Source organism: Puma concolor, chromosome D1 (assembly GCF_028749965.1).
Source record: "Puma concolor isolate L17-30 chromosome D1, mPumCon1.1.hap2, whole genome shotgun sequence".
Lineage (NCBI taxonomy): Eukaryota > Metazoa > Chordata > Mammalia > Carnivora > Felidae > Puma > Puma concolor.
The window spans coordinates 48,777,848-48,793,374 of record NC_141676.1 but is presented as its reverse complement, the minus strand read 5'-3'; the positions used below and the strand labels follow the sequence as shown (position 1 = coordinate 48,793,374).

Sequence of the window (15,527 nt, the reverse complement as noted above, 5' to 3'; positions counted from 1 at the left end):
ATTTAGAGTTCCCCTTTCTTGCTTGATGAATGTGAGGTTTATATGTACTGTGTATAAGTAGACTGCACTCTCTGTTTTCCCAGATGGATATTCAATGGTTTGTCTTCCATGGGAATTATGGAATTCTGACTTGTGAATAATGCCTTGAGCAATGGTTTATGAGTTTTCTTCAAAATGAATGTCATTTACAGGAGTTTTTGGATAATGATTTATTTTCTTACAAATGGTATTGGTCATAAAATTAGATATCCATACAGAAAATACCAGCAATGAAAGGAGAATCTGTTCTGCACATAGGTGACTTGTAAGAGACCAGGGGATAGCCCTTAAATATCTCTAATATTTAAATATCTGTACACCTCATTACTTGGGTGAGCACAAGTCCCAAGGTATAGTTAACTTGGAAACATATGTGACTCTATCACCACGGAACTAGATAGACAAGGAGGAAGGAATCAGGTCTTTTTCATCATTATCCTTAAAACCTAGCACCATGCCCAAAGGAGAGGTAGCCTTCAAGCATTTTTCTAAAGTATTTCAAAAAGAAAGAAGGAAAGAAGACAGGAAGGGAAAAACAAACTGTAGAATGCAAGGATTTGGATGGGAGAAATAACTTATGAGAAAAGAAAAGAATGACCTAAATTTTGGAAACAAACTTCTAGAAGGGGAGTTATTAGATAAAGGGAGTCTGCATGATGGTGCTGGTGCTTAAGAATGAGTTTCTGAAAGAGGAAACAATCTTACTTTTTTGGATATCTATATTGAGAGAAGTTAAGCCACTATGGGAATGTGATTGAGAATGATTGATGGGAACTTGTTGCCTCTCTCACTAAATGTGAGTATGCTCAATCTTCAGTTCTAGGCCTCTCACTCAAGGCAGGTTTCTGAAAAGTTAGTTGACAGGAGTGAAAAGCTAAACTGGAGAGCTATAAAGAAAATATTGCCAGTTAATTTCTCTTTATTGTTTTGAGGAACAGTGTTTAGGATATGGAAAAAGAACCAGCAGTACTGTCCTCTTCTAAAATAACAGCTCATGCTATAATCAAGGAGAATCAACAAAGAAAAATTTGTAGAATTAGAAGGGAAATTTGAAAAGTTAAATGAAAATGAAGAGAATAGCAATCAAATTGCAAAGGAGAGTAGGAAACAATATCCAGACCCATTTTCTTTTTTTTAATTTGTTTTTTAAATTCCAGTATAATGTACAATATTGTATTAGTTTCAGGTGTACAATATACTGATTCAACACTTCCATACATTACTCAGTGCTCATAATGATAAGTGTACTCTTAATCTCCATCACCTATTTCACCCACCTCCTCTTTATCCATTCATCTATTGATGGACACAGGCTGCTTCCATAATTTGGCTATTGTAAATAATGCTGCAATAAACATAGGGATCCATATATCCTTTTGAATTAGTGTTTTTATAGTCTTTGGGTAAATAGTCAGTAGTGCAATTACTGGATTTTAGGGTAGTTCTAAAATTTTTAATTTTTTGAAGAACCTCCATACTGTCTTCCATAGTGGCTGAACCACTTTGTGTTCCCCCTAACAGTATGTGAGGATTTTTTTTCTCCCCATCTTCACCAACACCTGTTTCTTGTGTTTTTGAGTTTAGCCATTCTGACAGTTGTGTAGTGATATCTCATTGTAGTTTTGATTTGCATTTCTCTGATGATGAGTGATGTTTAGCATCTTTTCATGTGTCTATTGGCCATCTGCATGTCTTTGGAGAAATTTCTGTTCATGTCTTCTATTTTTAAATTGGATTATTTGGGGTTTTTTGGTGTTAAGTTCTATCAGTTCTTTTGGTGTTAAGTTGTATCAGTTCTTTATATATTTTGGATACTAACCCTTTATTAGATCTGTCATTTGTAAATATCTTCTTCCATTTGGTAGGTTGCCTTTTTAGTTTTGTTAATTGTTTCCTTTGCTGTGTAGAAGCTTTTCATTTTGATGTAGTCCTGATAGTTTATTTTTGCTTTTGCCTCAGGAGACATATCTAGAAAAATGTCTACTGCCAATGTCAAAGAAATTATTACCTGTGTTCTCTTCCAGGATTTTTATCATTTCAGGTCTCATATTTAGGTCTTTAATCCATTTTGAGTTTATTTTTGCATATAGTGTAAGAAAGTGGTCCATTTTCATTCTTTAGCATGTAAGAGAGTGGTCCATTTTCATTCTTTAGCATGTAGCTGTCTACTTTCCCAACACCATTTATTGAAGACTGTCTTTTTCCCCTTTGCACATTCTTGCCTCCTTTGTCATAGATTAATTGACCATATAATTGTGGGTTTATTTCTGCATTCTCTTTTCTGTTCTACTGATCTAAGTGTCTCTTTTTGTGCCAGTACTATACTGTTTTGATTACTACAGCTTTGTAGGATATGGATTGTGATACTTCCAGTTTTGTTCTTCTTTTTCAAGATTGCTTTGGCTATTGGGGGTCTTTTGGGGTTCTATACAAATTTTAGGATTATTTGTTCTAGTTCTATGAGAAATGCTGTTGGTGTTTTGATAGGGGTTGCATTAAATCTGTAGATTGCTTTAGGTAGTATGGACATTTTAACAATATTTGTTCTGTCAGTCCATGAACATGGAATGTCTTTCTATTTCTTTGTGTTATCCTCAATTTCCTTCATCAATATTTTATGATTTTCAAACTACAATTCTTTCACTTCCTTGGTTATTCTTATTCCTAGGTGTTTTATTATTTTTGGTGCAATTGTAAATGGTACTGTTTTCTTAATTTCTCTTTCTGCTGCTTCATTATTAGTGTATGGAAATGCAACAAATTTCTATCTGTTGTATCCTGCAACTTTAGTGAATTCATTTATTAGTTCTGGTAGTTTTTTGGTGGAGTCTTTAGGGTTTTCTATATATAGTATGTCATCTGCAAATAGTGAAAGGTTTACTTTTTCCTTCTTGATTTGGATGACTTTTATTTCTTGTTTTCTGATTGCTGTGGTTAGGATTTCCAGTACTGTGTTGACTAAAAGTGGTGAGAGAGGACATCCTCATCTTGTTCCTGATCTTGGGGGGAAAGCTTTCAGTTTTTCACCATTGAGTATGATGTTAGCTGTGGGTTTTCATTAATGGCCTTTATTATGTTGAGGTACGTTCCCTCTAAACCTACTTTGTTGAGGGTTTTTATCAGGGATGGATGTTGTACTTTGTCAAATGCTTTTTTTTGCGTCTACTGAAATCATTATATGGCTTGTATCCTTTCTTTTGTTGATGTGATGTATCACATTGATTCATTTGCAAATGTTGAGCCACCTTGCATCCTGGGAATAAATCCTACCTGATGGTGGTGAATGGTTATGTTACTGTATTGTTGGATTTGGTTTGCTAATATTTTGTTGAGGATTTTTGCATTTATATTCATCAGAGATATTGGCCTGCAGTTCTCTTTTGTGTGTGTGTGGTTTTGGTATCAGGGTAATGCTGGCCTCATGGAATGAATTTGGAAGGTTTTCTTCCTCTCCTATATTTTTGAGTAGTTGGAGAAGAACAGATATTAACTCCACTTAAAATGTTTGGTAGAATTTTCCCTTAAAGCCATCTAGTCTTGGACTTCTGTTTGTTGGGAGTTTTTTGATGACTAATTCAATTTCAGTGCTGGTATTTGATCTGTTCAAATTGTCTATGTCTTCCTGCCTCAGTTTTGGTAGGTTATATGTTTCTAGGAATTTATCCATTTCTTCTAGTTTGTCCAATTAATTGGCATATAATTTTTCATAATATTCTCTTATAATCTTCTGTATTTCCGAGGTGTTGATTGTTATTTCTCTAATTTCTGCTTTTTTTTTTTTTTTTTTTTTTTGAGTTCTCTTTCTCTTTTGATGACTCTGGCTACTGATTAATTTTGTTGATCTTTTCAGAGAACCACATCCTGGTTTCATTGATCTGTTCTATTTTTTTGTTGTTGTTGTTTTTGTTTTTTAGTCCCTATTTCATTTATTTCTTCTCTAATCTTTATTATTTCCTTCCTTATACTGGTTTTGGTTTTGTTTGTTCTTTTTTCTAGCTCCTTAGGTGTAAGGTTAGGCTGTTTGAGATTTTTCTTGCTTCTTGAAGTAGGTCTGTATTGCTATAAACTTCCCTCTTAGAACCACACTTGCTGCATCCCAAAGATTTTAGACCATTTTCATTTGTCTGCATGTATTTTTTTATTTCCTCTTTGATTTTTTAGTTGACCATTATTTAATTGTATGTTATTTAACCTCCATGTATTTGTGTTCTTTCCAGATTTTTTTCTTGTGGTTGATTTCTAGTTTGATATCATTGTGGTTGGAAAAGATGCACGGTATGACTTTAATCATTTTTAATTTGTTGAGACTCATTTTGTGGCCTAACATGTAGTCTATTCTGGAGAATGTTCTATGTACACCTGAAAATAATGTGTATTCTGTTCTTTTAGAATGGAATATTCTGAATATATCTGTTAGATCCATTTGGGCCAATGTGGCATTCAAACCAACCCATTTTCTTATTCCCTAGATAGGCACATAAGAGTGCAAGGTATATTTAATCTGATACATGCAAATAAAAGTTCAAATAGAGTAGATATTTTGAAATATTGCATGAAAGATGGAAATACAGTACAACCCAGAGTACTAGACTGAGGGGTAATATCTAAATTTTGCTTTAAGTTCTTACACTGATTTTCTGTGTGAGTTTGAGCAAGTGACTTAAACTTCTCTGGGCCTCAGTTTTATCATCTGTCAAATAAGAGAGTTGAATTATCTGAACTTAAAAGTTACATAGCAATATAATTCTATGGTACCTGATATTATATGGATTAGTTGTTTTTCTAAAATATGTAGATAAGCAAATAAATTAGTCAGTGTAGTCTAACTGCTATAACTAACCCCAAATCTCTGTGCCTTAGAAATTAAAAGTTCATTTGTCTTATGTCATAATCCAATGGCTGACAGTGGTGGTGGTGGTAGTGGTGGAGACTGTGCTGAGGAGATTTTGTACACACAGTTATTCAGAGATGTTGTAGCTCTACCATTATCTACTTACTACCTTAGAGCCCTCCCCCAAGATCTTCTTGGTTGAGCCAGCAATAAAGGAAGAAAGTGTGGAGAATTGTGCTGGAAATTACTTTAGGGACCAGGCCTGGAAGTAGCTGTATCACTTCCCATTGGCCAGAACTCTGTCCCATCTTCCCATCTAAGTGCAAGGGAGTCTGGAAAATATAATCTATCTGTGTGCCAAGGAACAAATGGAAAAGTGATCTGGTGAACACATAGCAGTTACCCTTCTTATCTACCTCATATAGGGTTTGCTATGCCTCCCACACATAGAATATAAACACTATTCTCAAGGGAACCAATGCAGAATTCCATCTAGCTCAAAGTCTTTGATTTCTGAATTATGCCCAGTCTTCCCTATCAGGTTCACCTGTGGCACTTGGGGTTTGGTGACCTATGAGCTAAAAATGTTAGATTCTTCCCCCTAAATGTAATGATCAAGCAGGATCTGGATGACCTCAATACAAAATATCCCATGTGTTCGTGAATTGGGAAAAAAACATTATCAAAAATCTGAGAGGATTGAACAGTAATAAAACTTTCCTACTATTTTACCAGACTGTAGGAAAAGAAAAAAAATGATATATATTAAAGAAAGATCAACCCAGGATCTGCAGAGAGTAAAAAGGAGACTGTACCAAGGGTGTAGATCCCACAAAAGAGACAAACCAAAAAAAAAAGACTTTTAACTATAGAGATTAAACAGATGGTTACCAGAGGGGACATAAGTGGGGGGGATGGGTGATACAGGTGAAGGGGACTATCTTGATGAACACCTGAGTAATAATATGGAACTGAATAACCACTGTATTGTACACCTGAAACTAATATAAAGTATGTTAACTACATTGGAAGTAAAATTTGCAAAAAATAATACAGAAAAAAGCTTACCTGAAACATTTTTTTTTAGTAAGTTTTACACCCAGTGTGGAGCCCAACATGGAACTTGAACTCACAACCCTGAGGTCAAGACCTGAGCTGAGATCCAGAGTTGGACACTTAACTGCATTAAACTATTCTATCTTTAAATTTTAAGGTCTTTCCAAAGATTTCAATATCTTCTGTAATATAAAAACCAGAATAATGTGAAGCTCTTTTTTTTTCTGGCCTTAAGCACCCCAAGGATTTCAATTCAATTTTCCAGAACTTTTGTTAGTGGAATGTAGTAACTAGTAAATAGACAATACAAAAAAAAAATCTCATGTGTAAAGGAAAAGAATGGGAGATACAGGACTTCACCCTGGAATACTAATGAAGAGTCAGTATAAAAGCCACTATATTAATTTTCTATTGTCATGTAAGAAATTACTGTACACTTAGCAACTTAAAACAACACTTTTATACTATCTTAGAGTTCCACAGGTCAGAAGTTTGGGTGGGCTCAATTGGGTTCTCTGCACTGGGTCTCACAAGATTAAAATCAAGGTGTAGGTTGTGGTGTGCTCTTACCTGGAGGTCTTGGAGAAGAATCCACTTTCATGCTCATTCAGGTTGGTGGCAGAATTCATTTCCTTGATGATGTAGAAATGAGGTCCCTATTTGCTTGCTTGCTGTCAACTGGGGTCCATTCTTTGCTCAAGAAGCTGCCTGCTTTTCTTCTCATCTGACTTATTCCATTTTCAAAGCAGCAATGACTCTTTGGGTTTTTCCCATACCTTTAATCTCTCTGACCTTCATGTCTACCATTAGCCAAAGAAAGCTCTCTGCTTTTAAGGGCTGATGTGATTACATTGGGCCCCCTGAGGTGATTTCCCTATTTTAAGGTCAACTTTACCATATTACATTACAGGAGTGATATTTCATATGCAAAGGTTTCAGGGATTGGGATGGGACATTTTGGAGAGGGGGAAATTCTACAAATTCTTTCTACAATTACTTACCTTTGATTAGATCTTGATTCTGCTTTCTGGGAGAAACTCCTATGTCCCATGTCCACTGACCTCTATAGCCCTTCATTGTATATAATCATCCTTGGCCATATTTGAGCTAGATCAAGCAGTATGCCCTCCTGTGGCGGGGGTAGGAGGTAGTAGTCTACCTTCTGTTGTTGTAAGCTGAAGATGGCAAAAGTTGTTTTCTAATTTAAACAATTGAACTTTTCCATCTTGGCTTGTGTTTCTTTGAAAGTACAATTCCCTCACAAACCTAGATTTCTGATCTTTTGTTTTCATTTGATTCCATGTGCTAATAATCATACCCCAAATCCTTTCTCAGTCATAATTCTCAAGATGTATTTCCTTATTTTCTCAGCTCCATCCCACTCTTTCTTTAATTTAATGGTTCCTACACTGAGTTCATTTGAAATTACAGGTGGAAGGGACACATCTTTAATCTGGCCTTTGCCATAGGCTGAGTTGATTTGAGTTCAACTGAAAAATTTTATTGGTTCTTTCCCACTGAAAGCTATTTTTATCCTTACTGTTTGGAGTTTAGAAACAGGCTTTCTAACCCTTCAATCTAAAAATATGTATTCTTTTTTCTTTTCCACTTCCAAATAGCCATTTTTTTCCTGAGTGCATTTTTTTTTTTTTACAATACCTTGCCAAAGGCAGCCAATAAAGGATCACATACTTCAATACTTGGGCTTATTCTGACCATTTCTCCTAGGGCTATAGGCTGCCCATGGACTGCCTTTCAAGTTATCATTGGTAACCCCTTGCCAAGTATTTTTGTTTTATTCACTACATGCGTCACCATAATTCTAGCTCCTGATATTAGTTTTCTTGTTTTTTTGCTACTTGACTGCTAAACCAATGCCTCATATTTTGCAAATTTGCCATTGAAGCACCCCATTTCTGGCTCAAATCTATACATTAGTCAGAGTAGGCTAACTACTAGAACAAATATTCCTGAATTTCAGTGGCTTAATACCCTATTTGATTTTTTGCTTATGTCACAGTTGAATTCTGTGAGTGGCCATTCAAAGATCCAGCTTCCATCTAGTGGTCCTGACATCTTCTTAGACCTCAGGTCCCCAACTAAATCCTCTGAATTTAGTAGGCAGAGGGGGAATAAAGGCAATGTGAAATATTGGGTAGGAGAGTCTGTTTTTAGGAAATTATATCTGGAGGGTCTATATTCCCTTACATCTGGCTGCAAGAAAAACTGAAAAATGTAGTCTAGCTGTGGAAATCATGTTGGTGAAAATTTAGCAGTCTCTAGCACAGCAAAATGTATTAATTTAAAAAAATTAAAAGAGACATACACACAAAACAGATTCTTAAGTACAGAGGACAAACTAGTTGTGGCCAAAGGGGAGGTGGAAGGGGGATGGGTGAAATAAAGGGGATTAAGAGTACACTATTTCAATGAGCACTGAGAAATCTATGGAATTGTTGAATCATTGTATTGTATACCCGAAAAAGAAATCATGAACCAGGAAGGTGTAGGAAACTAGTATCAGGAATGAGGAAGTGGAGAGAGAAAAGAACCAATTCAGCCCCTAAGAGGTAACCTATAGTATAGTGACCCAAGGGCTGGGGACTTTTGGCTTGGTTCTGGGAGGCACTAATATCCAAGAGGATCTGACTCAGGGTTGGGGTAAGACTGTGGCTTAGCTCCAGAAAATGAGGAGGCATTTGGCTACTGCAAAAGGTTTGGAAAGGTGCTTTTATTTTCAAACTCAGGTATGTGACACTCTGTAGTTTAATGCTAGCACACCTGTGTGAGGTTTAACATTAGGAACTGACAGTCAGTTATACATAAATCCAGCATCTCCCTCTCCATTTACTCTTCCAGGCTGTACACAGGATTTTGTGGTAGCCAGAAAGTGAAGGCCCTTTTAAGAAGTGATAACAAAAATGACACAAACAACACATCACTCTGAAACTCAAGGTAGGCACCCAGAGTCCTAGGGCTAAGCAGAAATGTCAGACTTCAGAGACATTTTGAGGGGAATTTTTATTTTAGATCAATATCACCATTGGAAATACAGGGGCCATTTCTCTCCATTTCATTGTTGCTTTGGAAACATCCCAACTGCTTCAGATCGATCTTTGCTTTTCAAAAAAGAAATGCCAGTGAGTACTTTTTCAGGAATGCCCTTGTAAATGTGGTTACTCTTACAGTTCTTTTCTTCAACCTCTCTTACTCATAGAGCACTTTGGGTGAGGGCCTATGTCTGGAAGTACTCTTGAAGGTTTTTCTGTGGAGCATCTGGAGGTTCAGGAGCTCACTGTAGCTGTTCTCCTGACCTTTGTTTTAATTGGTAACAAAGGTTGGAACCCTGTGGCCAAGTGGACAATGGGCCAGTTCAGCCTGGTCCTTCTATAAGGGAGGCTAAGACTGGACATTGCCAGTATAGAGTCCTGCCCCACAGCTACTGTCTCTGGAGCTCCATTTGCATCGTGTCTGTGGCTCTGAGGGCCTAAAAGATTTTTCAGTGTGTCCAGTCCCCCTGGAATAGGCAGGGAAAACCATCCATCCAAATCCCCAAAGTCCCTCTGCTTTGATCTACACCTCTTTACCTTAATGGCACTTTCTTGGTCAACCCTGGCTTGGGCTTCTCCCACAGTGGTTTTTTAGTCACTGTAAAGGATGCCATTACCCTCCCCGCCCCTGCTCCCCACCCCTTCCCCCTCCGCAACAACAGCATGCTGTTTTATAGTAGGGCTGATCTAGGTGGGTCTTTCTGAAAGGAGTGGTTGCATCAAGCCCAGTCCTTGAGCTTGGAAATTGTGTTGCTAGTTAGGTCTCATTTCTGCTCTCTCACAGAGTGGACTGAAAAATATTAGAATAAATTGAAGCTAATAAAGATGTTATTTTTCTCACTGAGATAGTGGCAATGATGGTGCTAGAACTGGGAGGTATGCAAAATGTCAGCTTCCCCAGGCTACTCTCCACAACCTTGAATGCTCACTTGTTCTTTTGATCAACACTTAATAACACCCTCCCATACATCAGCAGCCACCATGCTAGGTACCTACCCCAGAGAATGGGTAAGATATGGTTCTTGTCTTTGAGGAAAAATAGGGAGACAGACACTTAAATAAGTCATTGTGATATACTGTCACAACAGTAAATAATAAAGATGTTTAAAAAGTGTCAGCAGAGGAGGGTGTAACCTATTATGTGGGGTATGGTAGGAAGTTGGAGGAAAGTCATCAAAGCCTGTGCGTCAGGGATAATTTTTGCACTTGGTCCTGAAGGGTGACCAGCAGAAAAGAGGAGAATGGCAAAAGAAAAACTAGTGAGTGGAGGAACAGAACTATGAGAAAACAGTTTAGTCTGGGAACCAGAAATAGTTTGGAGTGGTTGGAGGGCTACTTGGGGAAGTGGGAGTGAAACATAAGGCATGCAGTTAGGAGACCATTGGAAAAGGCAATTTTGTGCAGGGGCCAGTCTGCCTGGATATGAGTTCCAGGCCCATAATTTACTAACTGGATGTCCTTGGCAAGTTAGTTGTGTTTTTTTGTGCTTCAGTTTCCTTATCTGAAAATGGGGAGGGTGGTACCCACCTCATTGTTTTTTCTTTTCTTTTCTTCTTTCTTTCTTTCTTTTTTTTTTTTTTTTTTTTGAGGATTAAATGAATTAATACCTATATAATACATAGAACAGTGTTTGGCTCATAGTAAGTTCTATATGAGTGTTAGCAACAAAACAAACAACATCAACAACAAAACAAAAACAAGAGCAGAACAATAAAACCCACAAGAAACCAACACCCCTCAAAACTGATAAGGGATGAATGAAGGCAGTGGCTGTAAAGGTGGAGCAAGAAGTCAAATTGGAAATGGGATGTGCTCCCTCAGTTTTATGCTGAACAATTAGAATGCTCTGAAATGTGTACTTGGGTTGGAAACCCATTTGAACTGAAGCACTAAGGTGCAACTGCACATGTGGTTGTGGGCACACGAGGGCTGAAATCACACATGAGAGGTGGGTTCTCAATGGTAGAGGACAAATAGGGAATAGACTGTTGTACAACAGCTTAGAATTAGCACTTGAAATGGCGACCACCAAGTTCACTGTTGCAGCCATGAGTTTTCAGTGTCTTCAAACATCTTAAATCAATGTGGAGAGCTCATTGAACAGGTGCCTGGTGACTGCCTCACACCTAGTGAAAAATCTGTGGGTTGTTTTATCCAGAACACACACCTAGAGCACACGTTTGGAGGGTTGTTGGCTTCATGCACATGCATGCTGTGTGTATGTGTGTGCTGTGTGTGCATACAGATGCATATATGTTAACTCACATCTTCCCATTTCATTTCAAGCACTGATCTAAATTCAGCCTAAATATTTTTCTGAGAAACCTTCTCTACTTCTGTAAAGAGAAACTCTGGTTCCAAAGGGGAGGCAGGGAGGCTGAAGAAGAGTCAGTGAGAATGAGATGGGAAATGGGATGATATTCATGTTGACTCCAAATTCTAGGTCTGATCCTCAAAGTCAGAGTTAGCCTTTGGGCATAATTCTTCTTGATTTCTGACTACAGAGAGGAAAAAGGGGAGGGAGAGTGAACTTCTTACTGTTTTCTGCAGTGAAGGTGTTTTATTTCCCCCTGCCATCTGAGCTAGGGGCAGATGACTTTCCCTTCTGTTAGAGTTCCTTGGTGAAGGTGACTTCATCCGCCAGAAGTGTTCCCAGGGCAGTTTTGTTGATCCTCCAAAAACATCAGTTACTGTGTATGCATAGCTCCCACATGGTTGCTGAGTATGAAAGAACCCTGCTTATTTCCTGATAGGCTGGTGCCAGCATGCCCACAACTGGCCTGAAACATATGCTTGGGAAAAGAGCAGTCAGCTATGTGCTGGAGCAGGGCACTGACTGGGTGTCAGGTTTCCTACTGCTCTGCAGGTTGCTCATGCTGGAGTCCTGAGCTCCACCACGAGTCCCTCTGGGCTGCCGAGCAAGTTGATCTCCCATGGGGCCCATCAGCCTGCTCCACACAAGAGTTATAGGAACTGTAGAGTCCCAACACAACAGTCAAGACCAGCATCACTGTGGCCATCATCCAGATGACTTGCCAGTGCTGACACAGTTTGGGATACATGACTTGTAAGAAATGAACCAATTCTTCAAGTTTGCTGTCAAATGAAAAAATAGGAGAAGGGCTTAGTATATTGGGCACATTAAAAATTTTCCCCAGGTGATTCTGATGCCACCAGTCCATAGCCTTGATGTTGGGAGCTCCTGGGCTAGAATACTCCATTTACTTGTTTGATCATACATACATACATACATACCCTGATCTATTCATGAGATGATCATTAATGTCTGAACTCTCCCAACCCCAGGATACAAGGTTAGCTGACCCACACTCCCTTGCATGCAGATGGGACCAGCATCTTTTCTGCACTTAGTGTTATTTAGTGATCAGTTTCAAGTTCTACTCTGTCCCCTGTCTCCGTGCTCCAGTGCATATTTTGTTCCACATCTGACTGTGTTCAGAATAGAAGAACTGTGCTAAACCCTTAGAAGACCCTCCATGTTCAATGATAAATGACAAGGAACCAAATCAACCTCAAGAGTTCACTTATAACCATCCCAGGGGCAACCAGAAGACTAGTAGCCTCTAGCAACCTCTCAGTGGCTTATTCCAGATGTTTTCTCAACACCATTAGTCTTCATTCTCTTCATTAATCCCTTCTTCTCCTTCTTCTTCTTCTTCTTCTTCTTCTTCTTCTTCTTCTTCTTCTTCTTCTCCCTTCTCCACTCTCTTTTTTCTCTTTCCTCCTTCCCTTTCATCTGTCTCCCTCTCCATTTTCTGGCTGCGTCATTCCCCCTTTCCTTCTTGCTCTCTTCCCAATTGCCTTTCAACTTCCCCTCTCTCTTTGTAGCCTAGTGAAAAGACACTTGGTCATATGGCCTGCTTTACAGAATCTATTCTTCAAGCTCTGTAGAGAAATCCTGCACACATTCATTAGGCTAGAATTTTTTCCTGTTTCTAATCCCTGATCTATGTTTTATAATAATGTAAAAAATAAGGTTACTGAGGATCACCAAATGGAGGAGGTGAGAAAAGTGACAAGAAGGCTTTCTGAAGGCTCATGTAGATACCAAAATATGTGGGCCATTTGCTGAGAAGTAGACAGCTCTAATATAGTTTGTAGAAAAAATATGCTTAATGACCCATGGAAAAAACTCAACAAATACCTTCCTTGGAAAGAGACCAGAGGCTCTGAGTGCCTGTCTTGGATGCTAAGGTACTGATTGGTTTCTCTTCCACATGTAAACTATTCAATGATTGTTTCAGGAAGAGTTAAGCAAAGCCAAACAGCGCACATTAGCTGAGGTGAAATTCACTGGCCATTTTCACAACTGTTGGGAAGGGATAGCTTGGAAATGGAAGATTTTTTTCTTTCATCCCTATTTAGAGTCCTTAGTTTCTACTTAGATATAATTGGATGCTAAAATGCAGTCCTTTTGGGCCATATTCCATGCTCCAAAACAAGCATCTAGGGTTGGGAGAATCCCACTGTGATCCTACTCTTAAGTGGGACTTCAGAGGAGGATGCCAAGATCTAGCTTTGTGACCCTTAGCTGGTCCCCAATTTCTAGCTTATAAAAGAATAAGAAATAGAATTAGATTAGAAATGGAATCCCTGTGGAAATCAATTTTTTTTAAATCTCCTATAGGGAGGGGTGAAGTGGCTTCCCCTTCACCTGGGCCTAGGGAGAGGGGCTTCAGAGACACTGCTGGAGAATTCAACATGTTGAGGTCTGGGGGACACAGTGGACTGGTGTGTGCCTCACACATGAGCAATTCGAAGAGCAAAAATCTTTCTGATGTGCTTGATGGCATCAGAATAGTGGGCCATGATAGAGAAAACTATCCTACCCATAGTGGGCCAAAGGTACATGTTTCACCTTGACTGGATATAGTTAGGATAAGGAGAGATGGCTTGGGGCATCACAGATCCTGCTCAAGATTTCTACCTAAAAGCTGAACAGTAAAGATATACTTCCAGCTACCTGAGGACTGAGAGGGATTTTAAGTGGCCAGCTAGCTAAAAGACATGCATTCAACCTCATAGAGGGACCAGCAGCTGAGCGGATCTCAGCCACGGTGTGAACGTGTGTGTATGCTGGGAGGTGGGAGGAGTAGTTTTCTCTAGAGGTACCATAAAGCAATACACCAATCAAAGTCAGCAAGTCAGCTTTAAACCCCTGCCAAGCCCTGGAGCCTGCTCACAGTACAATTCAAGTAATACCTTTCCTACCCCTTCATCTCAATTCCCTTTCCCAGAATTGATTCTAGAGAGTCAGGTGCTGCATTTGGTGAAGCTTAGGCAGGGGGGAGGGTAGAGACAAAGAAACCATGCTCCCCTGCCTGCTATATAGGCTTTCTTCTTGAAGCAGACGAGTTGGGGGAGAAAAGAGGTTCAATTTTTAAGTTCAGGCTTTTGACTATTTTAGGGAACTGGCTATTTTAATTAATGAAATGAGATTATTCTTGGAACTTAAACTTGACAAGAGGAGTTCTGCTTTCTGAGAGTTACTGGAAAAGTAAAGGAATCTGCCTAACATTATCTTAACCCCATGGAGCAGATTTGAATAGGCAGAAAAGGCTAACATTTTCTATTGCACTTTGTTTCTCTTGTTTAATGTATCATATAAATGTCAGAAGACTGTATTCTCTATTTTAATATAGTTAAGATATTGGGTTGATTCACCCTATGTTCATTTAAGCTGATACTCCAGAAAATACTATTTATAACAGATTACATTATTATACAATTAATGCTTGAACAAGTTGGAACTGTATGGGCCCACTTTTATGCAACATTTAAAAAAATAAATACAATATAGTACTGTAAATGTATTTTCTCTTCCTTACAATTTTCTTAATAACATTTTCCTTTCTCAAGCTTACTTTATTGTAAAAATACACTGTACAATATGTATAACATACAAAATATGTGTTAACTATTATTGGTAAGGCTTTAGGTCAACAGTATGCAATTAGTAGTAAGTTTTTGAGGAATCAAATGTTATACTTGGGTTTTTTACTGTGTGGAGGATGGATACCCCTAACCCTCACATTGTTCAAGGGTCAACTGTATATTATTATAACAGAGGAGAAATTCAGACAAAAAAGACTATAGTGTTTGATGTGGAATCTCTTAACTAAGGTTCACTGCTGGGGTTAGCCCAGTATTTTTAAAATACATTAATTAGGATGTGGAACTTTTAATAACTTTAGACCTTCCTTATTAATGCAATGCCAAAATTTCATGGGGAAAATCATGTTTGAGTGCAGGTGCCTGCAGGCAACCATATGTCTACAGGACTCAGGAATGATTGCCTGGCATTGAAGACAACAGGCTCTCAGAGCCAGTCTCCTTTGGTGACAGGTGAGGAAGGAGCTCTATATAACTATGAGCAGGCAGTTCATATGCTAGCAGTGTTAGTTGTTACAGAGAAGATGATGCCACACCCTGGGCCTGAAAAGGGGAAGCTACACCCCTGTAATGAAGGACAAGGACACTTTTGAAGGCTGTGCTGATGTCTGGTATCCATCATTTAAGATACAAGCATG

General features: G+C 38.5%; 1 protein-coding gene and 1 long non-coding RNA gene across 15 annotated transcripts in view; one reads left to right on the top strand and one right to left on the bottom strand.

Moving 5' to 3' along the window:
* The window catches only part of LOC147576659 (uncharacterized), a 205,288-nt gene that overhangs the window by 40,074 nt on the left and 149,687 nt on the right, over positions 1-15,527 (top strand). The gene's annotated exons all lie outside the window — the stretch shown is intronic.
* IRAG1 (inositol 1,4,5-triphosphate receptor associated 1) overlaps positions 8,638-15,527 on the bottom strand; it is a 121,834-nt gene continuing 114,944 nt past the window's right edge. For all 14 annotated transcript variants that reach the window (XM_086677982.1, XM_086677983.1, XM_086677978.1 and 11 more), the window contains one exon: positions 8,638-12,072. In XM_086677982.1, the coding sequence (XP_086534108.1) occupies positions 11,829-12,072 (244 nt within the window). In that variant the 3' untranslated portion in view covers positions 8,638-11,828. The remainder of the gene's footprint in view (positions 12,073-15,527) is intronic.